The following is a 17,500-nucleotide window of genomic DNA, read 5'->3' as shown; positions in this document are numbered from 1 at the left end:
GTGCAATTACAGGTCTACAGTGGCCGAGACATTGTGAAGAAATGTTCCCCAAACATGAGAGATTGTGAAAGGTCACGGTTCTAAGTATAACTGCTGATATTTAAGAACACCTTTAGGGCCTTTAGTGGGCTTTGACCATATCTCCTAGACCTTAGGAAAGGCCCTTTAGCTCTGTAAGGGCTGGGATTATGTCTTTGAAAGTAGTAGTCCGAGATGCCTCTCTTTGATTTGTATGTTTCTGAAATGTGTACTCTTTCAATGAACAATGATGTTCTTTTCTATTCATTTTCTTATTAATTGGTGTACTATTTATTGTTACAGTAGTGCTACTGTAATAAAAGAGGAACCACTTAGGCCGTTTAACCTTAAATTTGCCTTTGTTTTTTGCTGACTAGGGCATATTAAACGGTAAATTTGAAGCTGTGTCCACATTATCAGAGACTGCTGGCCCTCAACACATCATTCCCATTTGGAGAGCGATGTGGATGATAGAACGAGGAGGCTATGGGTAGTGTGTCCAATATTAAATCACCTATTGATCAATAATGGAGCAAGTGTTTAGACAGGATTGAAAAAGCCCTTGTAGCAGGTGGTCAGAGCTAACCAGCTTCTAATGATCAATAAATTATGTCATTTACACTCCTGCCTGCCTCAGGGACACACTTGATGGGAGTGAAACATAAATTCAGCTGTTTCTATTTCGTTACTTTGTTACCAAGGTGTTATTGCTTAGTTGACTGGACCGCTGCCATAGCAAGAAAACAAATACCTATACAAATAAAAGAAGAAATGTATTAAACGTCTCACTCTGAACGTAATTTATGTTCTATCTATTCTCATAGAACATCTATTCATCGTTAGATTTGATTAAACTCTCAAATCAACTCAACTCAATTCATCTCAATTAAATTAAACTAATTTCAAAATGTCAACATTTTCAATTAAATCCCATGCTATTGTATTTCTTTCTCAATGCATGCAGTCAAACGAGCTTGCGTTGGAACCAAATCGATTGTGGTGACAGCGTCTCCCTTGAATGCGGCGGTTTGTTCTCTTGCAAGACAGGCATTGTATTTATGCAGGCTACATGATTATCACCCATTCTTCAGACAGGGGGCGGGAGAGAGATAGTTTGTGTGCGGAGCAGACTCTTGTCGGAGACTGTGGTGGGTTCAGCAGTGTAATCAGGCGGGCCCAGGGCAGGGACGCACCGTGCCACACAGCGACTTGGTTGTTGATAAGGCTCCTCGGAACACCAGTACGGGGAAACTGCGGTCCATTGCCGTTATTTCACACATTCAAGTCCCCGTTCTCTGGATGTTTTGGGACTATTTTATTACGGTTACGCACAGCCTGTGGACTTTGACAGGGGGTAAAGCTAATTAAATCGAGGGGACAAGTGGATTTTATTCGATTCTTTTTTTATACTTTATAGGCTACGAGAAGCAGTATTTTTTCCCCCGGCAGTTTTTTGGGGTTTTGTGCTCTGGTGGATTTGTTTACCTAGTGCCCAGTGGTTCTTTTGTTCGAGAGCCATGTAATCTCAACTTTTTTTTATCCATTTCTCAGAGGTTAACCCCCTGATCTGCGAAAGACTGCACTTGTCGCCGGCGTCACGTCTGTGAAGTCTTCAGTCACTGAAAAAAAACAAACTTGGATGGCCGCTCGAGTTTATCTGATGGACTCTGTTCACGTGCAGACTATAGCTCGCTGAGGACAAACGCTATATTCTTTTGATAACTGGAGACACGACAGTCAGTGTGGGAGTCGATCTAAAAGGCGCACGCAGCAGCAGCAGCACAGGGCGAGCCGCTGTCCCCGCGCCCAGTGCTGAGGAGAGAGACTCGCGCCTCCATAAATGCCCGGTCCGTCGGAGAGGCTCGAGGCTGGGCAGCGAGATGAGCTTGTGGGTACGGCTGCTTGCGTTGCTGGTGGCGTGTCTGCGCGTGTCTGGCGCAGCCGGGGTGAGTTTCACACACGTTATTAAGTATATTGCAATATGTATTTTACATGCTTTGCAAATGCAAACATTACAAGATTCAGTTTTTCTACTGAAATTCAGTTTCTTGTGTTGGCTTTGTTTTTTCCCCTTTTATTTTATTATATTGCATACCATTGTTCTCTTTTCCGCTTTGCTATTGGATATTCTATTGTCTCTGTTTTGTCAAATGTGAACACCCATTGAGTTCACAAAAAACAAAAGAAAACTTTTCCTCGAGTCTTCTCCTTCAGACAAAGCACCTGCACAAGCATAAGTACAGCCATAGGGGAAAACCACAAGGCAGGTTATGATAATATAACGCACTTATTCATCTTCATACCTTTAAACATTTGGAAACAGCCTCTAAATTCATCTGGGGAAAGGAAGAGTAGAGTAGAAGTGAGGAGAAAAAGCAGAAACTAAAATAGAGTTCTCAGGGCTGTATTCCAGTGTGTCCTCCTGCGGGTGACAATCAATATAAAGAAGGTTGAGGTCCATCCACAACAATAATGTTTCTCCCATTAATGGACTCTATGGAGGGGTGCCTTGGGCGTTTTGGGTGGTGATGGGGTCTTTTGGGGGGAGACACAGACACAACCCCGCTGTTGGCTGTTCTCTCTTACTAGACCTCCCCCCCCCCCCCCACCAGATGTCTGCATCCCACCAATACTCTTCCACATGTTCCCCACTTGGAGTCCAGTTCACACCATTGCATGAACCAACCCAGTGTTAGGCATGGGGTGGAGGGTGGGGACTACCAGTCTAACAAACCAGGAACCATGGGGCCGCGTTCCGTGAGCTCCCTGCCTGCCTTCACCAGCTCCCTTTTCTGCTTTCAATCAATCAAGCCCTCACAATGTCTGTGGTTTTGTCACGCCATTGACCTGCAGGCAACCGTTGACTAGTCTAACCTCTCCCTGGGCAGAGCCTGCAGTCCCTCACACTCTCTGCTCCAACTGGTCAAATTCCCGCGAATGAAGCAGTGTAAAGTAGTGACCTACTCGTGGAAGCCTGTGAAGAAGCATCAGACTTACAACACTTAAAGCCATTTAAGAATATACAATGTTTGGCAACCAACAACAAACTTATTTGAAAAAGCAACGCCTTTGTCTGGCGAAGGATGTTCCATGTTTGGAACAATGCTTGGCGTGTATGTCGAAGCAATTCATCCTCATGTCTTTCTTTTGAAGTCTATAGACAAAAATGCAACCCTCAAAATACATGATTATCAAAGTGAAAAACAGTAATACAGGCCTGTCAAGTCCCCTTAGACCCTAAATAAGAATCTTCACAACACCATGTGTACCTCCTGATTACCCCCCTGGTGAAGGAGATGGAAAGCAAACCAAAATCCAAAGAACAAAAATAGATTTCAGTTGGTTAAGTGTCGTCAAATGTGTATGCTCGGATGGAATGATCAAACCTATTCTATTGGTGATATTCTCAATCTTAATTCTATAACAGCTAGACATAGGTATTCCATATTGCAAAAGCATCACTGGGGTAGTTAGTGCATTGGATTATTATCCAATACGGTTTTAATGTGTAGGACAAGACACCTTTTGATTATTTCCAGCCAAGGAGGGGAGCACATAATAACCAAATGATTGATAAGAAACCAAAACCTTTTAAACATATTCTGTTCTATTTTTTGCCAACAAATGACGTGAGCGCATAACGTTTTTATTTTTATAATTTCTGGAGCACTATTGGAGGAAGGATGCTGTATTGATGCATACAGTAATTGGGTTTTTTTTCCACAATGGCTACCGCAGGGACAGCTTCCTCGGCAGTTCAAATAGAATGGCCGCGGAAGTCCGAGACTCGTTGGAGCGGCCCCTCCAATTTCACGTTCAAACCGACGTTGTGAAGCACCTTTTAAAAACTTCCCAGGCTCATTCAATTCTAAGTGTGAGTCTGTAGTTGATCTCTGCAAGAATAGTGAAATATCCATTCAGATTTTACTATTCAGACTATGCTTGCATCTTTCATCTCTCTAAAAAAGTTGTGTGTGTAGATTTGATCTGATGGGAATCAGAGGGCCCCTTACTTGTCGGAACTGTGACCTTTGTAGGGGTCAAGACAATATGGTTCACGTACACTCACACACACACACACACACACACACCCACCCACACACACACACACACACACACACCCACACACACAAAGCTCAACACAAAAGTCAAGCTATAGGAAGGGAACATTCAAACAAGTCAAATAGGGGCGCAGCTCTTTGACCATAGTCCTTGAAGAATTGCTCTTCCAGTCAGATCTATAACTTCCTGTCTAGTTCCTCTGGCCCCAGACAGAGGGCTGCCCATGTCATTAAGAGGCTCCATGTGAGGGATCCCCTTCAGGGCAGGGTTTGGGATTGCCTACCCCCCCCCCCCACCCACACCAATACCCCTCCTCCCCTGCACAACTTCAACCCTTAACCCTGGTGTTACCCCCTTTATACCCCAGAATGACAGGACAAGACGGATGATCGTATTGGCTATGTTTTTGTAACCCCCATCCATACACATATTCCATTGGGAAGATATAGCTCCATAATGGAAGTTATCGATTTTCCTTGGATGTCAGTGCCTGGTTTCCAAGTATGGATTGGTTTGAATGACGCAAAGGAAGACGTAGTCATTGTTTAGAATCAGTGTGCTGGGGCACAACAAAAGTAGTATTGTTTGTATCAGATAGGACATATTTTATAAGAAACATCTGGAATATGCCTGCATTGTTGCACATGTACATGCTTGGGCGAAACCTTTACACCCCAGTTGAAAGTAGTTGTAGTCTTGAAAGTAGTTGCACAGGCTTTGAGGTGCAGAACCAGGAATTTCCCTAGACCTACTGTAGAAAAGTTTGAATCAAAGAATATGATGTTCAGTCATGTTCATTCAGTAGCTATTTCCAGGGAAGTGCAGTTATAACAAATCAAATCATCATGAGTCAGTGAACATACACTTGAGTTCCTTTTTGAAGCAAGGGCATAACTGCTAACCACGCTTATAGGCAGAAACACGATGCGTTTACGTTGAATGTATCTCACATCTCCCCTGTGTGTTTTTGTTTTCTTTTGCAATGGTTCCAGTGGAACCAGTAGTTCTATAGAAGGAGTTGGAGACACATCACCTTCACATGTACTGATGCGTATGGCACACGTTTTTTCCCAAGGACAGACATATGTTGTGCACCAAGGCTGCCTCTAGATGCAAGCCCCAAACTAGACCCTCTATAATTAAACGTCATTAGTTTGACTCTGATTAGTTTTGTGATCGTTTGACGCTAAAATCGAAATCGCGATCAAAATTCGATTAATAGCCCTACAATGCGTCTTAAAATACAGTTATTGCATCAATTTGTGTTATCGTATTTTAAACATCACACAGCAAACCACATAAAAAACATGAAACAACATTGAAAAACTGTAAGGAAATGAACATTATTCGACATTATTGGACTTATCTTTTATTTTGGGTTCCAGCTGTGAAATACAGCAGACGTTATGTGTTCTAGAGCAGTTCAAAGAAGAAGAGGCAGGCACATAGGCTGCCAGCTGTTCCAGCATCTGCACAAACTAATTATCTAGAACAGCTCACGGCTAAAAGCTAACAGCTCCATATGGGGTAGGATGCTAAGGCACAGCTGAACTTTTCACTCAGACAAACTTCATGGTCCTCATTGACCCCATTTTGGTCCTGGATGCTGCCATGCTCATGCTCAGCCGTATGGAGATCTGGTGGAGAATCATACCCTCAACCTTTGTGGAGGTATCAGTTTTAAAAAATGCTCTCAAAACCTGTTCTAAAGAGCAAGGCCTGAGGAAAAGGTTACCATTGGAACAGAACCAAATTCATCCTTTACTCGTGATTGCTGTGAGTTTATTGCGTTTATCACATCTGTTTAGTTTATTAGTTAGCTCTGAGCTTGTGCCCATTGCGCAATTTTCCTGCTCGGACGCTAATCGCCATGACAGCGAGCACTGCTGCAAACAAAAGGCACACATCCCATAATCACCATCCAGGCAGAGCCAGGGAAGCAGGCTGGGTTCCTCCTTGTGGTGCTGGGGAGGAAACCCCGGCCAAGCGGTCCTTTGGGGCATCAGAGCTCCGACAATGGAGATGGTAATGCACTGTCTGCTCAGCCAATCAGAAGCGGCATACGGTGAATGGAGTACAGTAGAGGCAGGGTGGGAATCCTGTGTTTACGCATGGACCACCGCTTCCTCTGTAGCACAAACCCCCCTGGCTTCCCACCGGAGTTCATTATGTTATACCCTGAGAAAAGTGAATGAACGACACGCTACAGTTGGAAGACAGGTTTACTGGGCCGCAACTGGAAACCGCTGGAAACAATTGTGTAGTAGTAGCCATTGAAACTCAGTTTGTGTTTAAAAGTGATTTAGGGGACAAGCTGTGGCTGTGTGTGGAATAAAGTTTTTGATGAGTTATTACTGATGGTCAGTGGATTCTGGTTTTGTGATGTCAATCGAACATTTATTGTATTTCAGTTCAATAGTAACTTTATCGACACACTATAACACAATTCAACATTCAGATACGATCCTACCCCCTCCATTGGCTCCATCTCGTCACCGAACATCGAAAGAAAAGAAGAGAAAGACACCCAACCCACAGCATTTAAATCAATCAGAGGAAGTGTCCCGACCCACGTCTGATCCTCGTGCCCACGTTTAACCCCCTTTTTTATTCATCTATTATCCCCTCTTTTTTCCAAACAGATCCATCTCCCTTCCTCCCTATTCCCCCTCCCAACCACCACTTCCTGGCTCCTTCCTGGCTCCTCTGACCCCTAAATGTTAGCAGATGAGAAGAAGACACAAGGCCAATAGTCCTACGGCCAACCCCCACTGCCCTTCCACCCCGTCTTAGTGACCATTGTGTGGGTGTCCGAGCTAATGCCTTACCCCAAACCACCCCCTTCTACTCCTCCTCCACTGACCAAAGGGGGGGGGGGGAGGTTGACTTCAGTACACACCTACTTACACAGTCATGCCCTGGGAGTGCTGCTTGCTTGGCTGTCTGTTTGGCAGCAGTGGTGGGGCTAAAGGTCTCTTAAACTATTGCTGCACTCTCTCAAAGGTTGCGGTGTAGTGGTGGTAGTGGTGGAAGTGACACACTGACACTTCAAGCAGCGCTGCTCTTTTACACCTGTCCTGAGAAGGAGTCGTACAGAGGATGCTAAAGGCGTGCTTCAACACCATGGCCATGGCTGGGGTTTGCTTAGGACAAGCTTTCTCTACGAGTCATGAGGAGGAGATTCCTAGATGCTTGTTATGGTAGCCACGGTGTTGATTTGCATTCTGAATGAGCATATTCACACTGTTTTAAAGGAAGCAGTCCCGAAGCTTTAAACTTGTTTCCACCTTGATCATGATGTCTTTGACATGATCCTGATATTGACTGGGAGAATTAAAAACTTTCTGCTGTTTTTCCTGATCCTTATATCTCTTGTGTATGTGTGTGTGTGTGTGTGTGTGTGTGTGTGTGTGTGTGTGTGTGTGTGTGTGTGTGTGTGTGTGTGTGTGTGTGTGTGTGTGTGTGTGTGTGTGTGTGTGTGTGCGTGTGTGTGTGTGTGTCTGTATATGTGTATGTGCCAGGTGGACCCTCTACCTGCAGCCCTGGTGGACCTGGTTAGAAGCAGCTCCATCACCTCCATCGAAGACCTGCAGCTGCTGCTGTTCTCCGACTCCCTGGGTAACTATGTCACTCTCACCTAATGGCGTCCACAAGACAAAAAATAAAGATTATTTGTTTGCATGTTCACGATGATCACAACTATAGTGGTAAATCAAAGTTTCAAGTAAAACATTCCTTTTCAAACACGAGTGCTGTAATAGGACACAAAGTGTGTATCATTTATGTTTATTTATGTTATAAAATGTTATTTACAGATTCAACTTATTCAGCATACTATAAGCTTTTTATTATCTGAATGAGTATTCTATATTTGAGAACGTATGAGTGCAAAGTATTGAGGGACCAAGGAAGTATGGATTGCTTTTACTTAACTATGCTAAACTGGTAAATCGCTACCGGAAAGGTAACACACAGTGACACATTCTCTGAGGTAATTGTGACTAACAAACAGTGGAAGCAATACTCAGTCAAGACGCACAAGTAGTGCTGACAGAAACATCCTCAGCTATACTAACAGTCTCATGGACAGGCCTGTTCATCCGGGGCAGATAGAAATATGAACAACTAGTATTTAACACCCTTTCTGTCTCTTTCTGTCTCTCTCTCTCTCTCTCTCTCTCTCTCTCTCTCTCTCTCTCTCTCTCTCTCTCTCTCTCTCTCTCTCCCTATATACACATTCACACATAGTCTGATAAAGAATGAGTGAGAAGAACAAAGAGAGAGAGAGAGAGCCTGAAATGAACACGTCATCTGTACAGAACTGCACAAATCAACAATAGCTTATATTTAGAAGCGTCCATGCTGACGCATCGTGTGTTTGTTAATTGTTTGCTCGCAGACCAGGAGGAAGAGGGCTCCCCAGTCCCAGGAGGTCATAGGTCACCAAGGAGCCTGAGTAAGTTCACAGCCCTCCCCCGACCACTGCCCTTAAAACCTCCTCTTCTTACTCCTTGCTTATCTTAGGCAAAGCAATCTGTTTTGGTATTACTACTGTAAACTTGACCTCCATTCAGGGGCTTAGGAATGAGTTTAACATTGGGGGGGACACATATCGGAAACCTGACAGATCCGTTAATGGTTTGAACAGAAATATGTCATAAATTAACTACACTGAAAGAATTCACAAATATATTTTATTCTACTAAAGAGATACATTTGTAAATGTATCTAAGGAAAACACGTTTTGAATGGCAGTAATGAACTGATAAATATCAAATCAATTCTTTAATTGCACGCTCAATCATCCAGTTTTTTAGCATAAGAAGCGGTGACAAGACGCTGTGACGCTGTGCACTTTCAAAATAAAATAAAATATTTTTCTCCCCCTGGTATAATTTTTTGGTGGGACAAATGCGCCTGTCTCCAATATTGGAGGAGACACGTCCCCTCCGTTCCCCCCGGTTCCTACGCCCTTGCCTCCATTCATAACCACATCGACAACAAAAATACTCACTACTTGCTTTCCTTGCTACTCTTTAGTTTATTTATTGTTTGGTAACTTTGACTCACTGTCTTTTGCAGTCACTCCAAAATGTATTGCTGCGGTCAGCTAAATGACTTAGAATAAAGTGTCAAAGCGATGCGGTATCATTGATGACATTTAGATAAACCTTGTACATGTTTAGACAAGTATAGTTCTATGTACATTATAAATGCTCAGTTATTTTTAGCAGCTATGTTCTAAGCCGTTTATCTACTGGTACTGTTGACACTACTTTCAGCTCTAGGGCGTTAACTCTAGATTCAACTGATTTTATTTCTGCTCTATTGCTATGTAATTTTGCAAATGTCTTGGTCTAGTTCATTGTGATTGTGGGTTTCCTGCAAACTCTTTCAGATAAAACCACACATTTGGGTGTGTTTGTAAATGCTTAGGTCGCCGAACCTCAAAGGTCTTAATCTTAATTTTACCAATACAAATAGAGACTTAATGGCACCCTTTCAAAGAGGCAGCGGGGCTTCTTTTCAGATCACACGCATCTTGAAAAGATGTTGGCTATCACATTGCAGTCACTCCCGACCAGAGACAAGTCTGCCAGGGTGATAAATGTTAAGCGTCATAAGCATCATTAGCATGATGATTGTCCGCAATAGAGAAGGTGGTAGTGCTGGCATGGAGATTCCCTGATTTTCCTATGAGAAAATTGGCTGCATTTCATTAGCTGTTCTTTATCAAGCCTTTAGCGTTCACCTTAATCTCCAGATGTTCTCCTTGATATATATTATCCACGGCCCTTTAACTTAGTTGCTCAGAAGCAGTTTTAGACGAGAACGCCTTTAATGTTGCTGATGCGTCGTGGCTCTCTCATTTCCACCCTACTCCTTTTCCTGGCTCGACTCATCAATGTGCTAAAGTGCAATGGGCCTTATTCTTCTGGCAGCCATCTTTGTCTTAAACACCTGCTCCCGAGCAGGCTGGTGTTAAGAATCATGAAGGCACATGAATAAGGCACATAGGGAGGAGGACGTGGGAAAAGGCTTTGGCACATTCCCATAGAAGTTCTTCTTCCTCATTATTCTGAGTTGGCTTGGTTTTAGTCACAATGGGATGTGGTCAAAACCAAAATGACCGCACTTCGATGGATATTTTGTTTTTTGCTAGGTCACGATAACAAATACTGTGGAATTGTAGGATATTCTGCCATTTTAAGTAGGACTGTAATTCATCATGGTTCAGTGTTATTAACACACGCTGAAACTGTCCCGATGAAATACGTTAAGGAAGTAGGTTAAATTGCTTAATCAGAGCTGTGTGGGACATTTTAATCAGTTATTTGAATTCGTCATTTATTAGGCACTCATCGAATGTAAATTACAGTTAATGATTTTATATAAATTTGATCATGTTGGAGTTAGGCATCTTGCTCAAGGATGTCTAAAGGTTGACTTTGGGCACTGGGAATCGAACCCACTAACTTCGGCTGGGAGTCAAACACCATATAGCAGCTATACTATCATAACCCCCCACACCCCCAACCCCTACTCATACTGCTATGCATGCTTCTGTCATAGAACTGTTTCTAATAATTAATAGTAATAGTAATAACTTACTTCCTTCTATATTTGTTCTTCTTTGCCTATTTATTCCTCTACTGCAATTCTCAACAGCATTAAGACATTCTGTATCTCTCCTACTATTATTATGTTTCGACATATTTTTCATATAATTCCTTTTTTGTATCCATTTTTATTCAACTGTACTTAGTGTTGTGCCAAGGAATTTCCCGTCCGGGATCAATAAAGTGCTTCATCTTATCTGATTACATTCCATCACTAGTGAGACATTTGTATCTAATGGTCTTTGATCATGTGTTCCTTCAGACGCCCAGCCGGCCCAGCAGGCTCTGTGCAAGGTCCGCACAGAGGTGGTGGAAGTGACCCGGGACATGTTAGACCGCAGCAACGCCCACTTCCTGTTATGGCCGCCATGCGTGGAGGTGCAGAGGTGTTCTGGCTGCTGCAACGCCAACACCTTGCAGTGTGTCCCCGTGCTCACACACACCAGATACCTGCAGGTACACCACACGCACCTTCCAGTCGCACACAATTGTATGAACTAGCTAGTAATCTGGGATCCAGCAGTTACTATGTTATTACTATGTCATAGCAGAAACCCTGCGGGAAAATGGCACACAGCCTTGGTCAAAACGAGGAATGCAGGGCAGAATTACGCCCTGTTTCCTGTTTCGTAGCTGAGATATTCTAGTGAAGAAAACTAGTTTATGCATGTCAGATTTTAGATATTAATCTAAAGTCTGATTTGTGAGACCATTTAATCATCCTGGAAGATGCTTTTATGCAGAGTGACTTTAGAGTGGATGAAGATGCACGTCATTAGGTGGGAGGTGTGTTTTTACGGGCACCTTGCTTACTTTCAGCCCAGTACCAACCGAATATTTCATGAAATGTAATGAATAATCATTACTGTGCCAAAAATTGAGATTGTTCACATTTCTCTTTACTTTCTCTTTACAAACATCTCCTTCAAACAGCTTGAAACATATAAGGTATAACGCATGCATCAAGCATGCAAATGTAAAACGAGGCTATTCAAAGATCCACTGTTTCAGAACAGAAACTGTTTAAACGCATGAGACTTTCTCAAAACCTGACTACATTTAAATCAAGGTCAAGGTCACCCTTGCTTTCTGCTAAACTATAATGTCATTTTAACTTTAAAATGTCTTTCATTCATTCTTTTAAATCCTGTTTTTCAGAAGTCTTTCGTTGAGGATTTTAAATCCAGTTGTTAAATGTATTTTATGCACTCTTATTTTATCATTAAATTGAATGACATGTTTTTATGTGAAGCGCATTGAGTCTACCTTGTGTATGAAATGTGCTATATATACAGAGTTGACTTGAAATGACCACATCCTCAGCCATCGTTTTCAGACCCTCACTCTCTGAAACACATACTAGACTAACGTCAGATCACAAATCCAAAGCATTGTTTGCATGTCATGCACTTTTTAACACGTAACCTGTTCGAATTCTGGTGGACCGGAAGGTGATGAAGATCCAGTACATCAACCAGAAGCCAACCTACAACAAAGCTGTGGTGTCGGTGGTGGACCACGTCGAGTGCTGGTGCCAGCCGGTGCCACAACCTCCGGCGCCCAAGAAGAAATCCTCCAGGAGAGGGCCGGTTCCCAACAAGGACCAACACCACAACCAAACCATAGACCAGCAACAGGGCCTGGTATGCATTGCATTGTATTGTATTTTATTGTACCTCCCTTTGATACTTTGATGTTTTCTTTGTGAGTTTAGGCAGTGTATGTTGGTATAAGTACAGATATTTACACATAAATCTCTCTAGCTAATCTTGTTAAGTTAAGATAAGTCCATGTGTTGATGAAAAGTAGATATACTTTACACTGTATTGATTCAGAAAAAAATTAGAATTGTTCCTTCTCTGAATCAGATTATGACTTGAAACTGAAGAACTTTGCTTTTCTTATCCAAAGGGCAAGTCTCACTCTAAGGAGGAGCTGCATCGCCAGGATGAGATCAAGAAGAACCAGAGGGTCCACCTGGAGAAGCTGCTGGAACAGCACTGGAGCCCCCGAGGGGACACTTTCACCCTGCCGGAGGAGGAGCAGCACTACAGCCCGGCTGGGGCCGGGGCCGGCGGTGGAGCCTCGCACTCTGGAGAGGCTGTTCTTCACACGCCCCACTGGGTCCATAACGCCAGCAGGTTGCTGGAGACCAACGACAGCACGGGAATACAAGGGAAAGGTGTGGGGCAATGGGATCCAACCTCGTCTCCTTTGGATGTACCTGGTGCAGGCATCGAGCGGCTGGGAGGTGCGGTGGAACCGTCCTTATCGCTCAACAGCACAGAGGAAAGGGCCAGGATGGATTTGGGACTACAGAAGAATGCAGACAGGCATCGAGAGACTCAGGGGGGTGATCGACGATCGACGGATCCAAAGAGCCATGAGAAAGATCTCGACACTCCGAACCAGCAAGTTCCCTCCATTGCGTCCAATCAGGACGGTGGTGGAAGTAGATTCCGACCGACAAAGGAGCCCAACCCGGATCCTCCTGGGAAGGGAAGGCGAGGAGGAAATGAAACCCCAGAGCAAGAGAGGAAGTTAGAAATGGAGGAGGCACAGCTAGAGGAGGAGAGAAGGGAGCTTCTGCTCCTGCACAAGAGGCTGGACCGGGAGAAGGAGCTGATACGGCTGCAACAACTGAAACAAGAGGAAGAGAAGGAACAGGAGAAAGATGGTGGGCAACAGCCTCACCTTCAAAACAAACAGCATCATCATCTGCAAACAACAACACAAAACATAGGTGTGTTAATAGGGTTCGGTATGGAAAATGTTTTTCCATAAACCGTCCATTCCACTTCGGCAGTCATAATAAAAAAATAGAAAACTGAAGAAAAATACCTTGTAATTTCTGTTTTAGAAATGCATAATTTCCGTGACTTCTCGTACTTATAAACTGAGTTGTGAAATATGTTGAATTTTAACTTAGTGTCATCCCCGTTCTCAAACCCAGTGACAACATCTCCAACCACAACACCGACCCCGGTGGCCCAAGACGCTCCACGGGCCCCTGCCCGGCCCAACCAGCGTAGGAGAAGGTTGAAGAAAAACCGCAAGAAAATCAGCAAGGCAGCGATGAGAGCCATGCTCATGTAGGACTTCCACTGGCCCAAGTGAGTCCCACAAATAATTTAATTGAAGTTTAAAGGTGAAAAACAGTTGAGTACTTTGATAATGTACTATTTAACTCACTAATAGCTGATGGATGGTTATGGCAGTCTCACTTACAGCAATAAGATTTCACAAAATGAATATACCTGATGGGTGATACTTTACCTGACTTCTGTCTCTTCCTGTTTGTTGTTTTCTACAGGGTCACATGGTTCTATCTTTTGCATTTCATTGGCTGTTCCGACTTCTGAGAGGAGGAGTAAACTTGTCCTCATATTTATTCTCCTGTTTCTTGTTTGTTCTGTGGGTTTTCATCTTCTAGTAACACTACTAATGACTGTCTGAACCTTTTGTCACCATTGGATGGAGTACGACAGTTCAAAAGAATCAAGTATACGCCAATAATAGGTAATCTACTTCAACTGGCCCCTGCTTGCGTTGACACGTTTGGTCGAAACTTTGTTGGACGCCAACCACGGAGAAACCACACCAAATGATTGGGAAAGCAAACACATTTTTGGTTGGGAAAACAAGCAAAGGAAAAGGACTTTGATGGAGATGTTCCCAGTTCTTATTAATGAAAGCTGCCTCAATCCGAGACTCATCCCTGCAACAACGAGATGATAATGAAAAAGAAAATCTGACTCTTATGAGCACTGATGGATTATGATGATGATTAATGCGTAAACCAGGTGATCTGAGGACAATCTGATGAAGCATTTCAATGGGTCAAATTTTTTGAACCTTAGCTTAAAGTAAGTCAGATATAGTTTTTCCTGTATTGGCCACATACAGGCCGACTTGTGATGTTTGACCCTCTCGTGTTTTAAACATGCAATACATTACATTTAGGTGTTGGCATATCGCATAGCAGAAGGTCAATAACTTGAAAGTGCTTACATCTTGTTATTACTGAGGACTTGTGTGGATCAGGATATTTTGCAAAGTGCCTAATTCACACATATTTCCATCAGTCAACGGTTAAAGGTATCATGTGTATTTGCGTTCACAGCCACCAAAGGAAGTTAAGCCTTTCTACAAACTCCAAACTCACAATCATTGTGTTACTCGACACACTAATATTTGCAGCAGCATGTATTCATCCCATCCCCTGTTAATATGTTGTCACTAGCTCACTGATGAGCTAAAAAAAAAAGGCTGAGCATCTCAGCCTTTTTTTAACCAGAGGGCTCGAGGACAACTTGAATACAGAACCCTTCCTTGTTGGTCGAAAGTCTTCAAAAATTCTCACAGGGGGTTTATTATTTGGAATAGGTCATCATTGTCGAATGACTGTAGCACCTATGACTCACTATTGCGTATATTTCTTTCTTAAGTATTGGTGTATTTTTTTTACTTATTGAGATCTACCTATATAATTTGTTTTAAACACTGGAGTCTTACAGTTGTGATATTATGTGCGACAGATTGTGGCGTGCAAGTCTTTAGAGAGGTGGAATGGTGAAAGAGAAGGGGCTAACCGAATAACCCGTCTTGTTGCCATTCTTATTTATTGAATCTTTCCGATGTCTGTGTCCGATTTCTTTACAAATACTGCATATGAAATGTGGTTTGACACACATATATATATAAAAAAATATATATATATTATATATATATAGTTTATATTTGTAAGTTCATCAGATCATTTTCAAAAGGGATCATAATCATTAACATGCCAGTGCAAGTGCAACGTAAAGCTTCAATTTCAATACCGCGACAATTAGTATGTATTGTGTCTATTTTGTTTCCCACTGCATGTATATGTGTGTCTGTGTGTGTGTGTGTGTGTGTGTATGAATATGCTTCTGTGTAAAGGTGAGTGTGTGTGTGTGTGTGTGTGTGTGTGTGTGTGTGTGTGTGTGTGTGTGTGTGTGCGCGCGCGCGCATGAAGGCAGACTGATACATGTACATGGTGTATTTCAAGAGGCATGCAACAACCCCTACAGGAGGATTTCAATCATGTGATCTGAAGTTTCACAAAATAAATACAAGCCTGCCGTCTTGGGACTTCATGAGCAGCAATTGTAGAATAACCAAGCAACCAGTCGTTATTATTCATAATTTAATGGTGAAAAGCACCAAGATGGCTGCTTGGAATGTGTGTGACATCATGTGGAACCCTCCTATTGCTCACCAGCTCTCCTGACTTTTTATCCCTTCAAATAAAAAAGGCGGGAAACAGTATACAGAACGGGTCCCATATTTATAGGAGCAGTGCAGCTTCCCCTCCTGTCTGTGGTTTGATTTGACAACATGGACAGAAACACTACGACGACGAGGCCACTGAGACGGGCGTGCCAAGTTATTCTAAAACAAGACAGAGAGAGAGTGGGCAGTTCCTTTCCTGGCTCTCTCTCTTGCTCTCCAGCTCAATCTCTCTCCCTTTGTGTTTATTTTTTGCCCTGAAACAATTGCGTCCCTTTTGAATGTTTGGGAAGAGAATAGAAAAGAGAGACAGAGAGAAGGAAAGGGAGGGAGAACGAAGGAGAGACCTTGGGAGAGATCTTTTTTAACGTAAGAAATACAATCACGATCAGTTGGTGCAATTGGAGCTCCAATAGGCACCTCAAACTGAATTCCTTGATATGTTTTACCTTTTCATATGATATTGTTCGAGGATGCGGTATATAAATGATATTCTATCTTAAAAAAGAAATGAAAAATTTGTCATAATTCTGTTTCTTTGTGCTGTCCTAAACCAGATGGGCATTTATTATTAAGTTATTGAAAAAAACAAGGCTTGTATATTTCATGCCAACTTACAACTGTTATTGATGATTGTCTGATTGATTCTTTAATGTGTCCAAAGGAAAGGGATGTTTTGTGATAATATTGCTATCTAATGCTATTTTGAGATAAGTATAAAAAACAAATGTGCTAAATTGAATGATTTTATTTTTATTTTTTATAGCTATCACCCTCCTTTCCTTTTTCATTCCAACTTTTTGTCGGTGGATGGCATACAGGAAAGTAATGGCTTGAATTTACATAACCAAACAAAACCAGAAACAAAATACTCGATAGAAATATTTAGCATAGTTCTTATATTTATTTTAAGATAACCCTCGCTCTCACGTTGGTTAGCTTCATTAAGATAGATAATACTTCACGCCAGACCAAAAAATGGCCAATTATGCTTCTGTCTTGGTGGATTCAGAAGATGAACATCCTTAAAATCATTAAACAATAGCCATCATCCAAGTTTAACAGTCCATTTCACTATCAACATCTAACTTCACTTGCTCTGTCCCCATAGGTTAGCTAAACTACCATCAAGGCAACTCCTACTCTTAAAGTCACAGAGGTCACAAGGTGCCTCATTTAAAATTAGGTTTGAGGTCACGTTCGCACAACTGCATAACATCTGGCCCCCTTAATCAAATATAACCGTGAGTGTCAACCGCCAATCAGCCTCTGTGTGTATTCAGGGATCCATTCAACAATCCCAGACCCCTCATTCAATATCACACACACCTACAACTTTGACCCAGCATGCTGTCTCCAACTCTAGCAAGGAGGTGACACACACACACACACACACACACACACACACACACACACACACACACAAACACACATACATACGTACACACACAAACACACACAAACACACACACACACACACATACAGGCACACCCTAATGTGGAAACAATAATAGAAAGAACAAATGTGTCTTCTTGTGGAA

At 42.5% G+C, this 17,500-nt stretch overlaps 1 protein-coding gene across 1 annotated transcript; it reads left to right on the top strand.

Annotated features, from left to right (window-relative positions):
• The first annotated feature begins 1,241 nt into the window (after nt 1-1,241).
• Nucleotides 1,242-16,701, top strand: pdgfbb (platelet-derived growth factor beta polypeptide b). Its single transcript, XM_079747155.1, has 8 exons — nt 1,242-1,964; nt 7,602-7,698; nt 8,480-8,536; nt 10,963-11,156; nt 12,152-12,343; nt 12,612-13,443; nt 13,654-13,813; nt 14,014-16,701. Exons 1-7 carry the CDS (start codon nt 1,899-1,901, stop codon nt 13,794-13,796), a joined length of 1,581 nt encoding a protein of 526 aa, XP_079603281.1. The 5' UTR covers nt 1,242-1,898; the 3' UTR covers nt 13,797-13,813; nt 14,014-16,701.
• The last annotated feature ends 799 nt before the right edge of the window (nt 16,702-17,500 follow it).

Source organism: Pollachius pollachius (genome assembly GCF_949987615.1).
Source record: "Pollachius pollachius genome assembly, chromosome: 11".
NCBI lineage: Eukaryota > Metazoa > Chordata > Actinopteri > Gadiformes > Gadidae > Pollachius > Pollachius pollachius.
This window is presented reverse-complemented; position numbering and strand designations above follow the sequence as displayed.

What these genes read in the sequence shown, in the direction of transcription:
- pdgfbb (XM_079747155.1), top strand. Translation starts at nt 1,899, where the DNA reads ATGAGCTTGTGGGTACGGCTGCTTGCGTTGCTGGTGGCGTGTCTGCGC. An exon ending in TAGGTCACCAAGGAGCCTGA is followed by an intron (nt 8,537 to 10,962) that starts GTAAGTTCACAG and finishes GTGTTCCTTCAG; the next exon opens with ACGCCCAGCCGGCCCAGCAG. An exon ending in TAGACCAGCAACAGGGCCTG is followed by an intron (nt 12,344 to 12,611) that starts GTATGCATTGCA and finishes TCTTATCCAAAG; the next exon opens with GGCAAGTCTCACTCTAAGGA.